General features: G+C 39.2%; 1 protein-coding gene and 2 pseudogenes across 7 annotated transcripts in view; all 3 read left to right on the top strand.

Moving 5' to 3' along the window:
- The window catches only part of PUS10 (pseudouridine synthase 10), an 84,798-nt gene extending 69,085 nt beyond the window's left edge, over positions 1-15,713 (top strand). For 4 of the 5 annotated variants that reach the window (XM_033239137.1, XM_033239139.1, XM_033239136.1 and 1 more), the window contains 7 exons: positions 671-727; positions 1,594-1,670; positions 1,764-1,819; positions 2,650-2,767; positions 8,333-8,475; positions 11,029-11,128; positions 13,710-15,713. In XM_033239137.1, coding sequence (XP_033095028.1) covers positions 671-727; positions 1,594-1,670; positions 1,764-1,819; positions 2,650-2,767; positions 8,333-8,475; positions 11,029-11,128; positions 13,710-13,748 — 590 coding nt within the window. In that variant the 3' untranslated portion in view covers positions 13,749-15,713. Of the gene's footprint in view, positions 1-670; positions 728-1,593; positions 1,671-1,763; positions 1,820-2,649; positions 2,768-8,332; positions 8,476-11,028; positions 11,129-12,569 lie in introns of all 5 variants that reach the window. The other variant, XM_033239134.1, reaches the window with a different exon arrangement.
- Positions 15,714-15,853: 140 nt separating this feature from the next.
- LOC117099686 lies at positions 15,854-20,234 on the top strand (annotated as a pseudogene). Its single transcript, XR_004443950.1, has one exon. The product of XR_004443950.1 is annotated as a 40S ribosomal protein S12-like (transcript).
- On the top strand, positions 18,266-20,234 carry LOC117099685 (annotated as a pseudogene). The gene has a single exon (XR_004443949.1). The product of XR_004443949.1 is annotated as a non-POU domain-containing octamer-binding protein-like (transcript).
- Positions 20,235-21,344: the final 1,110 nt, after the last annotated feature.

Here is a 21,344-nt window from a genome sequence, read left to right as displayed (position 1 = left end):
CATCAGCAACACCTAGCTCTGCCATTTACTTGTGTGACCTTGGGAACATTACCTAACTTTTCTGAAGCTTGGTGTTCTTTTATTTTGTACTTACTTTATAAGGTTATAATAAGGATTAAATAGTACATGGTCCAGGTGCAGTGGCTCACACCTGTAATTCCAGTGCTTTGGTAGGCCAAAGCAGGAGAATAGCTTGAATTCAGGAGTTAAAGACCAGCCTGGGCAATAAAGCAAGACCTCATCTCTACAAAAATTAAAAAATTAGCCGGGTGTGCTGGTGTGCACTTGTGATCCTAGCTACTTGGGAGGCTGAGACAAGAGGATTGATTGGGCCCAGGAGTTTGAGGTTGCAGTCGGCCATGATCATGGTACTGCACTCCAGCCTGGGTGACAGAGTAAGATTTCTAAAAAAATAATAATAAAATTTAAATCATATATATAAAATTTTTAGTCCAATGCCTGGCATATAATAAGTTCTCAATAAATGGTGTTTACTATTAGCATTACTATTTTTAGTAGAGATTGATATTAGAGGTGGGGCGATGACTCTCCTGGGGGATTCTCCTGTAGATTGTTCAAGACCTTCAATTGGGTTTCTACCAAAGGTTGGGAATGAATATCTTAGGGCTATGATGGCTCTAATTTTTTTTTCTTTATCTGCTTTTCAAAGGTTTTAATTTTTCATCCTCTGGAAGAGAAGATGTAGATGTGAGAACATTAGGAAATGGTAAGACTGCAACAGCATCACCTGATTAGAACTAACTTTCTGATATTCATCCTTTCTAGACAGCAGGCTTAGTAGTCCCTCAGTGAAAAACAAAGTGAGCAAGGTCGAGAGCTTCTCCAAGGGAGGAAGCTTTGTGGATTATGGAGGCCCCTTTATGAATTATATGAAATACACCTTAACAGGAATCATTTCTTCAGAGGCCATCCTGATTGCATACCTGTAGGTTATAAGGGACTTGTATGTGCATGAACAAAGAGGTGCCTGATTTTTTTTCCAAAAGTTTGATTATTAATTTTTTCACTTAATAACATTTCAGAAGGACCAGTACAGTTTTCAAAATGTACATCTTCATTTAAAAAGTGATTCTGCTGTCTTAACCTTCATGTCTCTCATTTTACCCTGCTGCATTATCAGAAAGATGATGACATTTAATCCTCAACTGTTTGAGACTTATAGTTCCTTCCTCTCATGGAACCAAAGCTTTTCCATTTCACTAGTGGATCAGGCTAGGAGGATGGATTTCAACAGGGCATTGCTGCATGTGACAACTTTACATTAGTGTAACTAAGTTAATTAGCAGTTATTTGAACTGTGTTTTGTAATTAACACAGGCTTGTTCATGGGCCTTTGGGAAAGCAGTCATTTTCACATATTGCCTGTGCTGGGGTTTAGCAGCCCTTCTGCCCCCACAAAAAGCCCCTTGATTCTTCTCACACATTCTTCCCTCCCTCAGATGTAGTCATGTCACTAAACTTTCAGTCCTCTAGAGCTCAACCCATTTTTCACACCTCCTAACCCTCTTGCATTAGCCCAAATGTTAACTCCATCAACACGTTTCTGTTTCATGACGGGGTGTGTGCTGCCAGGAAGGCCCTTTGCAATTGAGCTGGTGAATCCTCATAGAGTACATTTCACTTCACAAGAAATTAAGGAACTTCAGCAGGTAAACCACTTCATGACATGGAAATCGTCATGTTTCTGCAATTCTGTAACTGAGCTAGACTTGCTAATTGTTTTTCTTTTTCTGCTACTACAGAAAATTAATAACTCATCTAACAAAATCCAAGTACGTGACTTGCAGCTTGTCACAAGGTAAGAGTAGGCTCACTGGAGACGATTTCAAAGGGATGTTTTAGTTGCAGGTCATATATCTTGATAAGGGAATTGCATCCAGAATATATAAAGAACTCTTAACAACCCAACTAAAAATGGGGAAATGATTAAGTAGACATTTGTGCAAGGAGGATATAGGAATAGCCAATTAATGTATGAAAAAATGCTCAACATAATTAGTCATTGGGGAAATACAAATCTTAATCATTTCTAGATATTATATATGCAAGAGAAATCAAAACAAACATCCACACAAAGACTTGTACATGATATTCCTAGTAACATTATTCACAATAGCAAAGAAGTAGAAACTACCCAAGTGTCTATGAATAAACAAAATGTGATATATCCATACAATGGAATATTACTTGGTAATAAAAAGGAATGAAGTACTGATACATGCTGCAACCTGGATGAACCTTGAAAACATTATGAAATGAAAGTAGCCAGTCACCAAGCACCACGTACTATATGATTTCATTGTATGAAATGTTCAGAATAGGTAAATCTATAGAGATAGAAAGTCAGTTAATGGTTGTCTAGGGCTTGGGGAGAATAATAATGGGAAGTGACATTAATGGGTACAAAGTTTCTTTTTTGGGGTGATGAAAGTTTCTAAAACTAGATTGTGGTAATAGCTGCACAACTCTGAAAACATACTAAAAATCATTGAATTGTACAGTTAAAACTCAGAAATTATATGTAAATTATATCTTATTAGAATTATTTTTAAAGAAAGGTTAATTTGGGGTAAGGTTTGTTTGCATTTTATTTATTCGGACAAGCTTTTAAAAATTGTTCTTGTTTAGAGAGGCAATAGGACATATGAAAGAAGGTGAAGAAGAAAAGACAAAGACCTACAGTGCCTTAATATGGACAGATAAAGCGATCCAGAAGAAAGACATTGAATTCCTAAATGACATAAAGGTAGTTTAAGTGTGCTTGTTCTTTTTATTTCATTTTTCTGTTGCCTATCAAAGATCCCATTGTCTTCTAATTTATTACTAGCAAGTCACAGGGCATGGGCTTTGGGGTCAGCAAGACCTAGGTTCCACGCCTGGTTCTGCCACTGACTAGCTGAAGGGCTGGGCATGTCATCTAAGCCGCTGGAGCGGCAGTGTGGCCAGTGGGGAAGAGCCCTACTCTGAAGACAGATTGCCTGGGTGCAAATCCTGGATCTGCATTTCTGAGCTGTGTGGCTTTGGACAAGTTACTTAACCTCTTTCTGCTTCAATTTCTTCATCTATAAAATTAGTTAAAATAATTAAATGAGTTTAATTAGATAAAGCACTTAGAACTACCTGGCACATAGGAAAAACTCGGCAATGCTATTATCATCTTTGGTCATTTGTCAAAAATACATATAAAATAGCACTTATCTAATAGAACTGATGCTGAGATTAAGTACATGAATAAAACATATGATAATATATGTAAAGCACATGCATTTTGCCACATGTGAAGTTTTCCTATACCTGAGCATGTGTCTGCCTGTTCACGTGCATACTTCTTACCACCTGCCCCCACCTCTTCTTATATAAATAGTTTACTTCCTTTTTTTCTTTTTTCTTTGCTTTTTTTTTTTTTTTTTTTTTTTTTTTTGAGACAGAGTCTTGCTCTTGTCACCGGGCTGGAGTGCAATGGCACGATCTCGGCTCACTGCAACCTCCACCTCCCAGGTTCAGGTGATTCTCCTGCCTCAGCCTTCCGTGTAGCTGGGATTACAGGTGCCCGCCACCACACCTGGTTAATTTTTGTATATTTAGTAGAGACGGGGTTTCGCCATGGTGGCCTGTCTGGTCTTGAACTCCTGACTTTGTCATCCCCCTGCCCCAGCCTCCCAAAGTGCTGGGACTACAGGCGTGAGCCACCGTGTCCAGCCAAAAACAGTTTACTTTCAAATGCAAGGAATGAGCATACATGGCACAGAGACACATATAGTTACCATTGTTTAAATAGGCAATATTTTGCAACAACCTAGATGACCTACTAGAAGGAACTGGTTTAATATTAATGACTTATCTGTATAATGGACTACTACTATTCAACCATTGAAAATTATGTGGTAGATAAATATTTATTGACACAGGAAAATGTTTCTGGTAAGTGCTAAGGAAAAAAATAAAAGTATAGACTCTAGAGAGGATGATATGCTGTGATTTAAGCCAGGGGTTCTCAACCCTCTGGTGGTACTGGCTGGTGACCAGTTAGGAATCTAGCCACACAGCAGAAAATGAGCAGTGGATGAGAGAGCAAAGCTTCATCTGTATTTACAGCTGCTCCCCATCACTCACATTACCACCTGAGCTCTGCCTCCTGTCAGACCAGTGGTGGCATTAGATTCTTATAAAAGCGTGAACCCTGTTGGAAATGACACATGCAAGGGATCTAGGTTGCATGCTCCTTATGAAAATCTAATGCCTGATGATCCATCAGTTGCAGGAAAACAAGCTCAGGGCTCCCACTGAATCTACATTGTGAGTTGTAAAATTATTTCATTATATATTACAATGTAATAATAATGGAAATAAAGTGCACAATAAATGTAACAAGCTTGAATCATCCCCAAACCATCCCCTCCTTCCCCAGTTCATAGAAAAATAGTCTTCCCAGAAACTGGTCCCTGGCACCAAAAAGGTCGGAGACTGCTGATTTAAGCACACACAAACGCATATATATATATATATGTATACACATGTAGCAGATTATGTAGAAAACAAATTGTATGGCAAAAGAGACTATAAATAGAATTTATACTTATGAAAAATATGAACACACAACAAATAAAAATAGACAAAGGATATGAACCAGTTAGCTGCAAAAAGAATAACTCCAGTGGCCAAGAATCATTTGAAAAGATTGATGTAACAATAAGACATCACTTTATTCCTCTTAGACTAATAATACCTATTGGTGGGTTGGAATGGAGAAGAGTTCTCAGTAGAAATGTAGTGTTTCAGCCTTTTTCAAAAACAACATGGTAGTGACTAAAAATTTAAAATATACTGAACTGTCCTGTAGAAATAAAACTCCAGTGCATAAGAATATGTACACAGTGTTTAAGGGCTTTAAGTGGCAGAATCAACAACAAAAAGACTGGGAACATAATCAACGTCCCTCAATAAGGAAACGGTAGAGTAAATTGGAGTATTATATAGCTATTGAAAAAACAGAATCAGGCCAGGCATGGTGGCTTACGCTTGTAATCCCAGCACTTTAGGAGGCTGAGGTGGGTGGATAAATTACTTGAGGCCAGGAGTTTGAGACCAGCCTGGCCAACATGGTGAAACCCCATCTCTACTGAAAATACAAAAAATTAGCCGGGTGTGGTGGTGCATGCCTGTAGTCCCAGCTACTTGGAAGGATGAGGCATGAGAATAGCTTGAACCCAGAGGTCAGAGATTGCAGTGAGCCGAGATTGCAGTGAGCCAAGATTGCGTCACAGCACTCCAGCCTGGGGGACAGAGTCAGCCTGGGGAACAGAGTAAGACTGCATCTCAAAACAAAAGCAAAAACAAAACCAGCATGACCCTATTTAATTTACATATTAGTATGTACATATGTACCTAAAAATGCTGGGAAAAAAGATAGAGGTATGTCTATATCTATGACTCATAGGAGCACTTATGACATGGGAAAAAAGCAAAGTACAGAATAATGTTTATAGTATGAGTATTTTCGTAAAAACGTACAAATCATTCACCTGCTTAAGGAAAGTCATTTATAAAATGAGGAGATGGACTAGATCATCTCCAGTGGCCTCTCCAGTTCTCAGATTCTGTGATTCTATAGATAAGGCCCTTTGGCTTTTGGCCATACTACATAAGGTTCTTAGGATGGTAGTTATAATATAGACAGATACCTTTAAGATTGCAAAATGAATTTCTAAATTTCTCTATGCCTTCACATGGGTTGTATAAGTCATTGAGAATGTCGTGGGAATAATAAACTCATTTAAAAAATAGGTTCATAGTTTGGGGGTAGCCATAGAGATAATTCAGAAATAACACTGAGGTTAGGTGCAGTGGCTCGTGCCTGTAATCCCAACACTTTGGGAAGCCAAGGCAGGAGGATTGCTTGAGCCCAGGAGGTCGAGGCCACAGTGAGCCATCATTGTGCCATTGCACTCCAGCCTGGGCTGAAAGATGATTTTCATAGGTACAGACTAAGTGGTGAAAGGGTCTCTTTTAATGGTCCATAGCCTAAGTAGACTGATGCAACTAGTTGATATCAAAAAATGTTTTTAGTTTTCAAATATTCCAGCTGGCATAAAAATTATAAAAACTGACTTTCTTCCCCATACTGAGAAAAAGTCATCTCAAATTTACTACTTACCTTCTCTTCAGGAGCAATCTATTTCTAAAAAAAAAAACAAGCGTATGTGTGTGTGTGTTTCTGAAAACTCAGCAGTACGGAAGCAGCAGAGTGCAATATTAGAGTAAATGAAGTAGTTTCCTTTTATCAACTAAAGACAAACAAACCAAAAAAGACATGTGACTCGTGGTATTTCCATTGACTGACTGTCTCATGGTTAGAGTACTAGGAATAACTCTAAAGGTAAAGGAAGCAGGGGAGAGGACTCCATAGATAGTCGTTAATTTAAAGGCCTGCTGTTTCTCTAAAGTGGAAGCCATGTCTTTATAGATTCCTTCACAGTTCAGCCTTGTCCTTTATTTATGGTTTTTTTTTTTTTTTTGTCTCTTTGACCAGAGAAAAATCAGGTCTTATGGAGACAGCTTATCTCATCAGGACAAAGTATTTCTATAATAAAATCAAATTATCATAAAAACCACAGAGTTAGGAGGGGCCATTGACTCACCACTCTGGTAAAAGCAGCCACACCCTTTCAAATGTGGTCTTCGTTAGAACTTGCTCTTTTTTTCTTGGTGGAGAACTTGATAGAGGAGAGACCAAACAGAAACTTTTCTTTCGTTAGCAGGCCTTCCGGCATTCAAGAACCATGGAAATTAGGAAGAGTTGTTCCGACAAGAAAATGCAGAGGATTCAGTTCTTATGAATCTGAATTTCTGATTACGCCCAATTTTTAAAACTTGGAATTAGTTGACCTTTTACAGTGTTAACCTCTATTTCTTAATTTTTATCTTGTGACAGAAAATCTCTAACTTGAACGAATTGTGAGAAAAACAAGCCTGTGTCCCTAAAAAATCTGAAATGTAAAAAGACATGCAGTATTATTAGTTGCAAAAGGTCCTGGTTTATTATGCACATCGATTTGTAATTATTATATTGAAATATCACCCTAAACAAGATGTATTAATATTAATATCTTTTCCAGATGTATCCTTTTGTATAGCCCTTTTCCTTCACCAAAAAAAAAAAAAAAAAAAAAAAAAACCCAAACAACCCACCCCTGACAGTAGGTATGTGGGTCTCCCTAAAACATGCAAACTCGGTGGGGCGCGGTGGTGCGCACCTATAATCCCAGCCCTTTGGGAGGCTGAGGAGGGCAGATCACCTGAGGTCGGGAGTTGGAGATTAGCCTGGCCAATATGGTGAAACCACGTCTCTACCAAAAAAATACAAAAATTAGCTGAGCATGGTGGTGTGTGCCTGTAATGCCGGCTACTCTGGAGGCTGAGGCAGGAGAATCGCTTGAACCCAGGAACTGGAGGTTGCAAGTGAGCCGAGATGGCGCCCCTGCACTCAAGCCTGAGCAACAGAGCGTGACCTTGTCTCAAATAAACAAATTGCCATACACCCAAGCGATGCTGATGTCCCACCTTCTGCAACCAGCCATTTCTCATGCAGCCTGAAATCCCCACTCTTACATCACTGTGTTGGGTTAGAAAAAAAAGGTAAAGGGGCCGGACGCGGTGGCTCATGCCTATAATCCCAGCACTTTGGGAGGCCGAGGCGGGCGGATCACGAGGTCAGGAGAAGTGAGACCAGCCTGGCTAACACAGTGAAACCCCATCTCTACACAAATTAGCCTGGCGCAATGGCAGGCGCCTGTAACCCAGCTACTCGGAAGGCTGAGGCAGGAGAATCACTTGAATACGGGCGGTAGAGTTTGCGGTGAGCCGACACTGCGCCACTGAGCTCCAGCCTGGGCGATAGAGCGAGACTCCGTCTCAAAAAAAGAAAAAGAAAAAAAAAGTAAACAAAGGAAAGGCCTTGTCTTTAGGGCAACCCGATAGACCTTAAGGGCAGGCCAGAACTCCAGGGCCCTCACCAATTTATTAAATATGAGAGTAAAAGAGACCCATTTGCTTCAAAGCCCTCTTTAAATGGCGAGGTTACTGGGGCCCAGAAAATGAGTAATGATAGACTGGCTTATGAGAAGTCCCACAGAGTTTGAACCTAACGGGACTCAATTCATTTTACCATTAATTAGTGTCCACCCCGTGATACAGATGGAGTTCTCTAAAGGAAACATCTGTGGTGAGCTATGGATGGTAAGGAAGGGCTAAGATAGGCTTCACTGGGTGGCAAAGCTGTGACTCCGGGACTGTGTGTCACATTCTCCCCTAGGACTTAAAGATCGACCAGAAAACACCTTTGCGCGTCCTTCACCGAAGGCCCCTGGCTGTGCGAGCTCGCGTCATTCACTCTATGGAGACGCAGTTTGTGGATGAGCACCACTTCCGCCTGCGCTTGAAAACTCAGGCCGGCACGTATCCTTCCACCTGCTGCACTGCCGTCATCCAGCCAGAACCCTGTTGGAAAAGTTCATGCTGCCCTGGAAAACAGGGTCAGCTTGATCTGGGAGGGATTCGGGAAAGAATTATACTGCAGAAGAATATTTTTGTTTCTTGGATGTGTTTTTTTCCCACTAAAATTTGTTTTTCAAAATGATTCTAAACACTGAGGTAGCAGTGAGTTCAATGTCAGCTTTAAAGTTACATTTCCTGTAATTGCAGTGTCTTACACAGTGCTGAGCGCATAGTATTCAGAAAATACTTTTGATGGATTCATTTGCTATCTTGACATTATTTGCAAGTCACGTATTTATGACCATATTTGGGCCTTTTCAACATTTCAAGTATTTGCCTCAGATGATTAAACAGGTAGTAGTAGATGGGAATAGCACTACTTTACATCATGATCTTTAGTTGGCCACTGGCCTAGTACAACAGAGAATATCTTTACGTGCCTTGTGAAAAAAACAAAACTAAAACGACTCAGATGACATATCATTAGCACCATTTTCCGACTGCAAAGAGCTTTGACTGTATTACAGAAAGGTTGAGATTCAAAGTTAAAATATCCATAGTCCAAGGCTGATAATTTGTTCATAATCTAACCTGACCTGTTATGATTTTTGTATCAGAACTGAGTCGCTGATTAAAATATATCAGGGACCTCTAACAGGCTTAGCTTTAGTTTACTTTTTGAAGGTCTTCCTAGTTTTTGTTTGCTTCTTGGTTTTATATTATTATGTGATCCAATAGCATGAAGTGACAAAATGCCTTCTAACTGGTATAGAATGAATGATGTACTATTGTATGTGTGTGTGTATATATACACATACATACACACTATATATATATGGAAAAAAAGCAAGTTTTAATTACCAAATACCATTCTTACTATATTGCTGTAACTAGTCTGCCTGTCCTTCCCCACCAACCTGCATTCACTTCTTCCCCTGCGCCACCCTAGGACCTGGATTTACTCAGCTAAGCCAAGTATAGGTTATCTACTCTTAAAATCTTCTAAATTTTGTAATTTGCATCAATTTCAATTTAGACTCCAGTGGATAGATCTTTGTATCTTTGTTGTTTGGAGCATATTTGCCTATTATGGATGGAATTTCAAATCATGTATATATTTTTAAAAATCTTACCTAATCTTGGCCTTGAGTTTTGGTGGGCCAAGGAGAAATGTCTTTTGTAGAATATGATGTCTTTTCAATCCTATTAAAACATTTTTAGAACCAGCCATGTACATGTACTTAAGGTTTTGGCCAAGAAAGACTATGTGTTAAAGCTTTAGATGCCACATGGTTATACACAGAAGTATATGAATTTTTCACTTACTAAATTTACTTTATATATACCTTATATATTTACATTGATCAGTGCACTGAGATAGCTCATTTGACTTCAACCTTGTCCCTCTGGTTAGGAATAAGAACTTCTCTGGATGTTTTAACTGGTCATTCTGGGGCTATTTGGTTTTCTGTCTTCATCATTGCTACGCAGAATGGGATTCTTTAAAGAAAATGAGAGACAATAAATAACAATTGTTGGGTAGTTGTGAGTTTATCAAAAAAGACAGTTACTAGATAATTATATGTCTTGTGCTTTAGTCAAAACATTTGGCAAAGGTAGAGTGAGTAAAACGTTCAGAAAGTGAGGACATAATATCAGTATATTATAGTATAGATTTTTCACCGTCTAGAAACAAATTTGTTTCTCTGTTCAAGTTCCATTAATTATTTTCTACTAAATGCTGGTTTGTAGAACAAAACATAATGCTGCATTTTTACTGAATGGTGGCAAAAACAAATCTTTTAGATAAATATTGTCAAAGCTGCAGTACAGTCCTGTGTAAGGAATGTTAATCTTAAAAATAAATTCTAGAATTAGTTATTGATTTCAAAATTTGAAGACCTATGAGAGAAATACAAAGTTGCCCCTTAAAAAAAGAGAATTAACTTAGTTCTTTTGCTAACCATGTTAGCAAACTAGATGGTAGGTCTTTGGTAATCCTTCTGAAGAGCCATCATTAAGACTAAACTAATAGTCTCATTATTCCTTCCATCTGGGTCATGTTACAAGGAATGCCATCATTGAGATCATTCTGTGTGTGACGCTGTGGAAACCTACCATCTCGCAGGTGACAGCTGCCATTATTAAAAAATGGGACTAACAAGATGATAATATAGAAATTGTGGCCAAGTTGTTTTTTAATAAAAGCATTCAGCTATAGTTAATTTTTAAAATCCACATCCAAACCTTGGCACTTGGAGATGAGCTATAAAGAAAAAAGAGTAATGATTTTTGGTAAGTTTGATGTAAACACATTTCCCAGGCTCTGATGTTGGCTGCCAGCCTACTAGGAATCACCTTGCCAAAGCTTTTTTTTTAAGACACACAAGTCAGAGCTCAGAAATAACCTCTCTTTTGTAACATTTATGCTCTTGTTATCATTTTTGCCTGTCAAATCTTACCAAATAGTTGGCACAGCATGCTGTCTTCGTTTTTTCCTTAAACAAACCCCAGCTACATTAAAGAGTTTGTACATGGAGACTTCGGGAGAACCAAGCCAAACATTGGGTCCCTGATGAATGTGACCGCAGACATTCTTGAGCTGGATGTTGAGGTAAACCATTTTATTATGGAATGCACATTGGCAAATTGAATTCAACCAAAGTTATGCTCTTTGGCATTAAACTGTTTTAGTACTACCCACCTCCACAGGTATTTGAGAATGGTGAAAATCTCACAGTAACATTGTATTGAAGGGAGGGACTGTCTTTGGATTTTTTTGTTTGTTTGTTTTTAATATGAGGTCTCATTTATGTTCCTTGCAAATATATAGCTAATTTACTAACTGTGCTTTATCAAATCTAAACCCTTAAACCAAGCAAGGAAATAAAGTTGTAAGTGTTCTCCATATGTCCTTTGGACTCTAGAGAATTCATTCCCATACCTGTTGCATTTTATAGACTTTAAAGCAGCCTATTCAGAAACACTGATTCACAAGGGTAAGAAAGTGAGGTGAGCCAATGGTTCTTCATAAAAGCAGTTCTATAAGGACCCCTGTGATGTGGTCCAAGTTCTCTGCTCTTATAGTCTGAATTGAAACAAGGTTAAATTCTAAAGTAATTGTAAGAATGGTTCTGTCGGGCAAGTCTCCATAAATATTTCATTTGAGTATCAATAGGTGTTGAGTCACGAGTAGTGTTTCTTCATGAAAATCTGACTAGGAATAGAGTACCTCCCCCACTACTCTCCCCAGAATCTTAGGACTTGGGGATTTGTACTTGGGAATAATATCAAAGTTATAGAAAGAAGTGGGCATAGTTGCCCACTGTGAAAACATCTATGGTAATCAAATGATCACTGGAGTAGTATTTCCGTACTAGCAGTTCTCTCAAGTGCTCTGGGATTAGATTAGCTCCTGCAGTACAGCCAGTGGTCGTGCCCTCAAGGTTGCAGGGAGCCTCTTCAGTGAAACCAACATTTGGAGGAAGACAACCTTCTGTTAAAGAAAATCTCTACTCCATTCATTTTTTTTTTTTTTTTTTTTTTGAGACAGTGTCTTGCTCTGTCACCCAGGCTGGAGTGCAGTGGTGCGATCAGGGCTCACTGCAACCCTGACCTCCCAGGCTCAAGCAATCCTCCTGCCTCAGTCTCCCGAGTAGCTGGGACCACAGGCGTGAGCCACTATGCCTGGCTTTTGTTGTTGGTGTTGAGATGCGGTCTCACCGTGTTGCCCAGGCTTGCATTAATCTTTTTTTTCCTTAATTCTCAGAACAGTTAGGAGTGTCAAAGACTCACAGGCCAGTGTTTCTCAACACTGACTGCCCACTGGAATCACTGTGGAGCTTTGTAAGCACTACAGCATGCCTCCCTCCACACACACAGAGGTTGTGATCAGTCATATTTTATTTTCAGCTTGAGAAAACACTCATTAATTTACATTTGGGTGTTTGGTATATGGCTATATTCTGAAACAGAACCAAAACATCTTCTTGAGATTTGTAAAAGACACATACACATGTAGCTATTTAGGCTTTTCTAATACATTTTTTTTTAAGCCAGTACATGAAGTGACTCATGGATTAATGAAGAAATTTTCAGTAAATAATTTCACGTTTTAAACTTTAAATGTCAATAAAAACCACAGATACAGTGGAGTTGTTTTTTTTTTTTTTGCTTTGTTTTTAACTTTCTCTTAAAGTAGATCCTCTAGCCTTTGATAGACCTGGTATGTGTTTATGTGGAGACAAACAGTCTGTTTACTGTAATTTCATTCTGACTCAAAGGTCAAGGTTTTGTCCTAGAAGAACAAAATAAAGGTAAGTAGAGATAGATGAACTGGATTTTAAAGAAACAGAAATTCTACAGAAGTGAAACACAAAGATCCTTAATCCTTTTCTAGTTCCAGGTCATCTTTCATAATCATTTATTTCACATTTTGTTGCTATGTTGCAAACAAGACTTATAGGCGTATAGACTACTTGAATATTTGTTCAATGCAAGATGAGAGAATGAAAATGATCAGAAGAATGAAAGTTTCTGAGACTTCTGAGGGAAAATGGGTATAGTCACTTGAATTTGCTACTTTGACCCATAAATACTTTTTTTTTTTTTTTTTTTTTGTTGAGATGGAGTCTCATTCTGTCGCCCAGGCTGGAGTGCCGTGGCATGATTTCAGCTCACTGCAACCTCTGCCTCCTGGGCTCAAGCTATTCTCCTGCCTCAGCTTCCTGAGTAGCTGGGACTACAGGCGTGTGCCACCATGCTCAGCTAAATTTTGTATTTTTAGTGGAGACAGGGTTTTGCCACGTTGGCCAGGCTGGTCTTGAACTCCTGACCTTGAGTGATCTGCCCACCTCGGCCCCCCAAAGTGCTGGGATTAAAGGTGTAAGCCACCACGTCTAGCCCCATAAATACCATTTAAAATTTTTAAATGTATTCTCTTATCAGTCAAAAAGCACAATAAATAACCAACTGAGTAGCCAAATACTGTTGCTCAATTAATTCAGAAGACCTCAGGTCCAAGAATCCCTAGAACAGACTTGAGGGTGTTAATTTATGGTATTCAATAGCTCTTTTCTTCAAATGCAATTTCTTCTGTTGCATTATATTAAAACTATTAAATTTATACAGCATTACCAGCAAATGCTTACCACAACAGCAATATTTGTTTTAATGACTTCTTGTCTCCCTTCTAGTCTGTAGATGTTGACTGGCCACCTGCTCTGGATGACTAGCTTTCAAATTTGGAGACAAAGAGTAGGGTTTTCCTGGCATGGTGTGGACATTCACGGAGCACACGCCGTAAAATGGCTGTTTACCCACCATAACGGTGTCTTGGAAACCATTTGGATCATGTTGATCTATATAATTGTTAATTTGTTGTAACATCTCAGGATCTATATATGTGTATATTTTGTGTTAAATTGTTCCAAGGATGTCTTAGGATTTTTTCTCATTCCCTCTCTCACCCCCACAAACCAAACTATGAATAATGAAATAATTCTCCTTAATTCTTTCATTTAGAAAGGTACACAAACAGGACACATTCTCTCTTAAGAAGCTGTAATTTCAGCAAGATTTCCCTCCACAAGAGACATACTACCTTTAAAATCATGTTCTAATTTTTAAAAATTATCTGAATAAAATATCTAGATTTATGCAGCATAATATCCTATAATATTCTAAGATTGCAAATGCAAATCTGACATTATTGTTTTTCCCAGGAAGCCTCAAACGAACTATTACCAATGAAGTACTTTTGGCTGTGATTTGTCATAAATCTTAACCAAACTATGAATAATGAAATAATTCTCATTAATACTTTCATTAAGGAAGAATTCTGACAATCTAAAATTGTCAATACATTTTTCCTGTGGAGGGAAAGTAAAACCATAGGAACCAAGGCATGCCATGGTAGGAGCCTTTCATAAATCTTTTAAATAAGGAGAAACAAGTGCCTTTAATAACTTCAATCCCAGGGTTAAGAATTTGAAAAACTGAGAATGCTAAACAAAGATATTATTTCAGAATACTTCAATATATTATCCAATTATAAACATTTTAATGATACCTTATTAAAGTAGATAGGATATTGTCTCCATTTTATAAATATGGAAACCAAAGACTAGAAGTTAAATGACTTATCCAAAATTGTTAGCTACTTCTATATTGAGGACTAGCACTGAAGTTTCTTGGTCTCCAGGGTCTTTCTAATAAGCCCTATTATTGAGCACCTGTTTGTGTGAAGGGGCAGCTATGGATGCCATTTAAACTCACGTAACTGAGAATTAACTTTTGGAATGTAGTTACCAAATCAAAAAGCTTACCAAAAAATAGCCCAAGACTATTTAATGCAATCTTATATAGTTATCATTTGTTATTAAGTTAAAGCTCAGTTGGTATTACGAAGAGGAAAAACATTAAGCTAAACCTAAAAAAAATGAATGGGCCATTAAATTTCAGAAAGGAGCCTCATTACAATTTCAGATTTGAGTATAATTTCCATCACCCTAATTCAACTATTTGAGCTTTTTTTTAAGAATACATGTGACTTGACTAGTATTACTCACCGTTTCCCATCTCTGTATTAAACATAAATCACAGATATCAAGATTCACTTTAGATATGAGGAAAATGGTTTTAATGGACACAAAGGAGTCTGCCACGTTGGAACCAACATGGTTTCATACCACATTGAAACCATGTGTTTGATATATGAATAACAGCAAATAATTTTTTCACTATTGTCAATGCCAATGCATTGAAATGCCCAGAAAATGAGAAAAGGATAACAAATAAACTTTTGATAAAAAGGTAAGATTTTCTGTGTGGATGTTTCTCAGTTTCTGGGACAATTTTGCTACAAAAGAGACTTAAATAATTTAGGAGGCAGTCTTTTGCATGGTATTTTTAGCTTAGCTTTGAATTCAGTGGACCTGTAATGTGTAAGAATGAAGAACGTGCTTAGCAAACTGAAATGAGAAGACTTCTGTTTCTTAAATTTCTATTCCTGAGATTATACAAAATTTCAAGCAAAGAGTAAGCATTAGCTTTAAATACTTCTTCCAAATGTTCATAGAATTTTGAGACAAAGATTGTTAAAAATTAATGTTTGTCTTTGTTTCAGGCAGAACTGGGAATATTAAGTAGTGAGAGTGCTACAGTTTCCCTTTTGCCTACATAAAAGCATTTTAAAATTAGTTTTATGATTTCTTTGTAAGCTTTATTTAAATTCGAAGTCTTTTGCATAACACTTAGAGAAAGAGCCCTTTGTACTTCTTAGTATCTCTTTGTCCCAAATATAGTCTGTGGTTTATTTTAGGAAAAACATCAACTCTGGATACCTGGAAAAGTCAAGAGAAAATAAAATTGGCAAAATGAAAAATTTCCAAGTAAGATAACTGGTTACATTTGTGAGTTATGTGAAGTAAATTTAGAAGTTAAATTTCCATTTTCTAAGAGAAAAACATCTTACTTGGCAGATCTTTTCTTTTGGAGCTATTCTTTAAGTCCACGTCAGAGAATGAACTTTGATATCAGCTTTTCTGATTTTTTAACAAAGGCTACCCTTGTTTATTATGAAAAATATTACTTTTATAATTCTATTTTGAATTTCTAATTTTTGAAATAATTCCAAACTTACAGGAAAAGTTGCAAGAAAAGTACAGAGAACCTTTTTCCCTGAACCATGGAGTCAGTGATGCCTCATGGTCTTAAAGGCTTCAGTGTGTCATTTCTACAAACGAGGACATTCTTTTATTTAACCACAACACAGTGATCAAAATCAGGAAATTAACACTGATGTATTACCATCTAACCTACAGACCCTGTTCAGGTTGCCAGTTGTCCCATCAATGTCCTTCATAGTCAAGTGCTCACATTGCATTTTGTTACATCTCTTTAGTCTCCACCACTCTTACAAGTTTGTCTTTCTTGACTTTAATTACTTTAACATTTTTTAAGATTTCAGGTCAGTTATTTTGTAGACCGTTCCTCAATTTGGGTTTGCCTAATGTTTCCTTTTTGTTAGATTCAGATTGTACCTTTTTGGCAAGAAAACCACAAAAGAGAGATTGTCTTCTTCTTGCATCTTATCAGGTGTCACACAGTTTTGATTTGTCCAGTTTATTTCCTCTGCACTAACCCTGCAAGGGGCTTTTTCTCTAAGATCTGATGTCTTTTAGCAGAAAATGGTATTTAGAAACCAAGATCTGGGCAGTAGGCATGCTCATTGTTTTGTGCCATTGCTGTTCCCAAGCCTTCTCATGGAACAGAGCTAGGGAACAAACATGAATGCATGTGCATGCACACACACACCCCTATATATCTCTGTATACACATACTGAAAGCTGTAAGAGTTTATACCAGTACTTCCAATTCCAACCTTATTCTAGTTTTCACCCTTTGCAAATTTGTAATTCTCTTCTCTGACTATAAGAAGTCTGGCTCCTGCTTTTTCCCTGCCGCCACCGAGTTGTATAGAGGTGGAGTCTCGGGTGCATTCAAGATTTGGCTTCACTCGTAACCCACTGCCATGGCCGAGGAAGGCAGTGCCGCTGGAGGTGTAATGGACATTAATACTGTTTTACAGGAGGTGCTGAAGACCGCCGTCATCCATGATGGCCTAGCACGTGAAATTTGCAAAGCTGCCAAAGGCTTAGACAAGTACCAAGCCCATCTTTGTGTGCTGGGTGTGCTTGCATCCAACTGTGATGAGCCTATGTATGTCCAGTTGGTGGAGGCCCTTTGTGCTGAACACCAAATCAACCTAATTAAGGTTGATGACAAGAAACTAGGAGAATGGGCAGACCTCTGTAAAACTGACAGAGGGGAAACCCCGTCAAGTGGTTGGTTGAAGTTGTGTAGTAGTTAAGAACTATGGCAAGGAGTCTCAGGCCAAGGATGTCATTGAAGAGTACTTCAAATGCAAGAAATGAACAAATCAATCTTTGGCACACACATACACAGACACGCACTTAAAAAAAAAAGAAAAAAGAAAGAAAAAAGAAATTTGACTCAGTCCTCCTCAAAAATAACCAATCTATTGCTGCCTCATTATTCAGTCCCCTCCCTGCTGCCCTCAGACGTTCTCCTCAGGCTCCACACTGCAGCCCTACACTAGGCCACTACCACTGCCCCCTGTGGTAACATCTTCTTGCACTTTGTACAGAACAAGCAAATGGCTTTTGTCCTGAATTATTCAGGAAGGGAGGGAGACAGGTGGGAAGGAAGTCAGGAAGGCAGAAAATAAAAATCGTTTGATACCACAGAAATATGAAGGATCAAAAGAGATTATTAGGAACAATTATATATTATATGCCAACAATTGGATTGCCTAGAAGTGGACAGATTTCCAGACGCATACAACCTACCAAGAATGAATCATAAACAGAAAATCTAAACAGACCAATAGCAAATAAGGGTCACCATTACTCTGAGGAGAGGACAGTAGGTAGGGAAGCAGTAAAACTTTTAACTTGGAGCAAAACCATGCTCTAGGGAAACATTATTAGCATCACCAGCAACAGCAGCAGCCATCACTGCTGCCAATACCTGCAAATGGGAAAAAGGCCAGCAGCCAAAATGAAGGCTTGACTATTGACCCAAAGCATTTTAGGAAACCAGGAAAGAAGCCCTTCACCAAACAAAGCTATTTCTTTGTGGGAAGTGTTCCTTCTGAGGAGGAAATGAGGAAATGTGAGAAATACGGGAAGGCAATTTCACAGAAAGAGGATTTAAATAAAAAGGAAAAATGAAAAAATTAAAAACAACAACAACAACAAAGAAACATGGGAAGGCAGGTGAGGTCTTCATAAGGATAAAGGCTTTGACTTTATGCACTTGGAAGCACAAACCCTAGTAGAGACTGCCAAAGTGGGTCTGGACAATATGCAGCTGTGTGCACTCTGCCTGCCATAGTGCATCCCTTACAGTCCGAAACCTTCTAACAAACTTTTGGAAGAAGCCTTTTCTTTATTTGGCCAGGTGGAGGGGACTGTAGTCATCGTGGATGATCAAGGAAGGCCCTCAGGGAAAGGCATTGTTGAGTTCTCAGGGCAGCCAGTTGCTCAGAAAGTGCAGGACAGATGCAGTGCAGGCTGCTTCCTGCTAACCACATTTCCTCATCCTGTTACTGTGTAGCCCATAGGCTAATTAGGTGACAAAGAAGGACTTCCAGAGAAGCTGGTTGTAAAGAATCAGCAATTTCACAAGGAGTAAGAACAGCCACCCCAGTATGCACAGCATGGCTTTTGAATATGAATATGCCATGCACTGGAGGGTGCTCATTGAGATGGAGAAGCAGCAGCAGGACGAAGTGGATCACAAAATCAAGGAGGCTCATGAGAAGCTGGAGATGGAGATGGGGGTTGCTTGCCTTCATCCATGCCAGGTCATGCTAAGGAGACAGGATTTGATGAGGTGCCAAGAAGAGCTGTGAAGGATGGAAGAGCTGAACCACCAAGAGATGCATAAACGACGGCAACTGGAGCCCATGTGAGAGGAGTGCAGGCACTAGGAGGAAGTGATGCACTGGTAATGGTAGGAAAGATTCACCGGAACCTTCTCTGATATGAGAGAGCAGGAGAGACAGCTGGGCCAGATGGCTGTGGGAGGTGCTATGGGCATAACAGAGGCACCATGCCCCCTGCTTCTGTGCCAGCTGTTACCCCAGCTCTTCCAGAATCTGAACCTATGATGCTAGATTGACCTCACCAACAACGGAATGCTTTGGCCAAGCTGCTGCAATGGAAGGAATTGGGGCAATTGGTGGAACTCCTCCTGCATTGAACTGTGCAACTCCTGAAGCTGAATTTGCTCCAAACACACGTTGCTGATACTAATAAAGTTACAGTGTCTAGTTCCCGAAAACCTTTAAAAGGACCCTATTTGGACTAGTCAGAATTCTACCCTAGAAAAGTGAGATTCCTCCCGATAGTTAGGTCTACACTACCTACACTACTCTAGGGAGTATTTTGGAGGAAGAGAGCAAGGGAGGAGTGGTATTTAACAAACCAGTTCTGTGTGGTATACTGTTTAACTGATCAGTTCTCTGTGGTGCATTACTGAAGTCCCAAATGTGACTGTTGAAGACCTGGGGGAACCACGGTGAAATGAATCCAGTTAGAGACCCATTAATCTTGGTCATTCTTTTTTTTCTCCATCCTGTTTCATTTGCTTTCTTATCCATACACTACCCAACCCCAGAGACACCACCACATATACCACAAAAAACAAACCTCCTCCAATGACCTTCGCCCCACTGCTCCATTCACTCCCAGGTGAGAATTCAGGCAAATGTCCACAGAGGTCACAAACAATGTACATATAGTTCTTTTATATCCCATATATTATCCCTTCATGTCCTAAGGAAGCCATTTTCTCTTAGAGATTTTCATTTCAGTGTATCTTTTTAAAAAATCTTGTGTTAACTTGCCTCAATCTTTTTCTTGGATAAGGATGACCCAGGAATGGCCCTTTTGTGTCTATGATGTTGCTGTTCACAACTTCCCTTGATAGAACTAGTCTAGTCTTGGAAACAGGGTTGCTGGATGCTGAAGGTCTGAGAGTAGCTCTTAACCTTGCCTATCTTACTTAGTAGTTATGCTGTGCATATTTAATTGATGCACTGTTTGATTTGTTGCTAATACCTTAAATTTGAAGTTTTTCTGAGAAATGGAGCAGCAATGCAGCATCACTTATTAAAATACATTTTAAGCCTTTAAAAAAAAAAAAGGAGATTGAATCAGTAATCCCAGCACATTGGGAGGCTAAGGTGGGCAGATCACAAGGTCAAGAGATCGAAACCGTCCTGGCCAACATGTTGAAACCCCGTCTCTACTAAAAATACCAAAATTGGCTGGGTGTTGTGGTGTGCACCTGTAGTCCCAGCTACTTGGGAGGCTGAGGCAAGAGAATCACTTGAACCCGGAAGGCAGAGGTTGTAGTGAGCCGAGATCACGCCACTGTACTCCAGCCTGGTGAGAGAGCGAGACTCAGTCTCAAAAAAAAAAAAAAAAAAAAAAAGTCATCAAATAAAAGACCCAGAACCTGACAGCTTCACTGCTGAACACTATCGAACATTTAAAGAACTACGGCCAGGCACGGTGGCTCACATCTGTAATCCCAGCACTTTGGGAGGTGGTAGGATTGCTTAAGCACAGGAGTTTGAGACCAGCCTGGGCAACATAGGGATAATCTGTCTCTATAAAAATTAAAAAATTAGCTGGGTGTGGTGATGCATGTTGGTGGTCCAAACTACTCAGGAGGCTGAGGTGGCAGAATTAATTCAGCCCAGGCGGTGAAGGCTGCAGTGAGCCGTGATAGTGCCACTGCACTCCAGCCTGGGCAACAGGGCAAGACCCCCATCTCAAAAAAGGAAGAATACCAGCCCTTCTCAAACGCTTCCAAAAAATTGAAGAGGAAGGAATGCTTCCAAACTCATTTTACAAGGCCAGCATTACCCTGACACCAAAGCCAGACAAGGACACTATTAAAGAAAACTTGTCAATTAGACTGTGGCAAATATGGAAAAAAAGAAAAAAGAAAGCTACAGGTCAACATTTCTGATGACCAGAGATGCAAAACTTCTTCTTTTTTTTTTTTTTCTGAGACAGGGTCTCCCTCTGTTACCCAGGATGGAGTGCAGTGGTGCAATCATGGCTCACTGCGGCCCTGACCTTTCAGACTCAGGTGATCCTTCCACCTCAGCCTCCTGAGGTAGCTGGGACTTCAGGTGCACACCATCATGCCCAGCTAATTAAAAACAAAAAATTATTCGTCTAGGCAGGGTCCCATTATGTTGCCCAGGCTGGTCTCGAACTCCCGGGTCA

The sequence above is a fragment of the Trachypithecus francoisi genome, unplaced genomic scaffold (genome assembly GCF_009764315.1).
Source record: "Trachypithecus francoisi isolate TF-2019V2 unplaced genomic scaffold, Tfra_2.0 Lachesis_group17, whole genome shotgun sequence".
Taxonomy (NCBI): Eukaryota; Metazoa; Chordata; class Mammalia; order Primates; family Cercopithecidae; genus Trachypithecus; species Trachypithecus francoisi.
The sequence above is the reverse complement of the archived record's forward strand: the minus strand, read 5'-3'. Positions and strand labels throughout refer to the sequence as shown.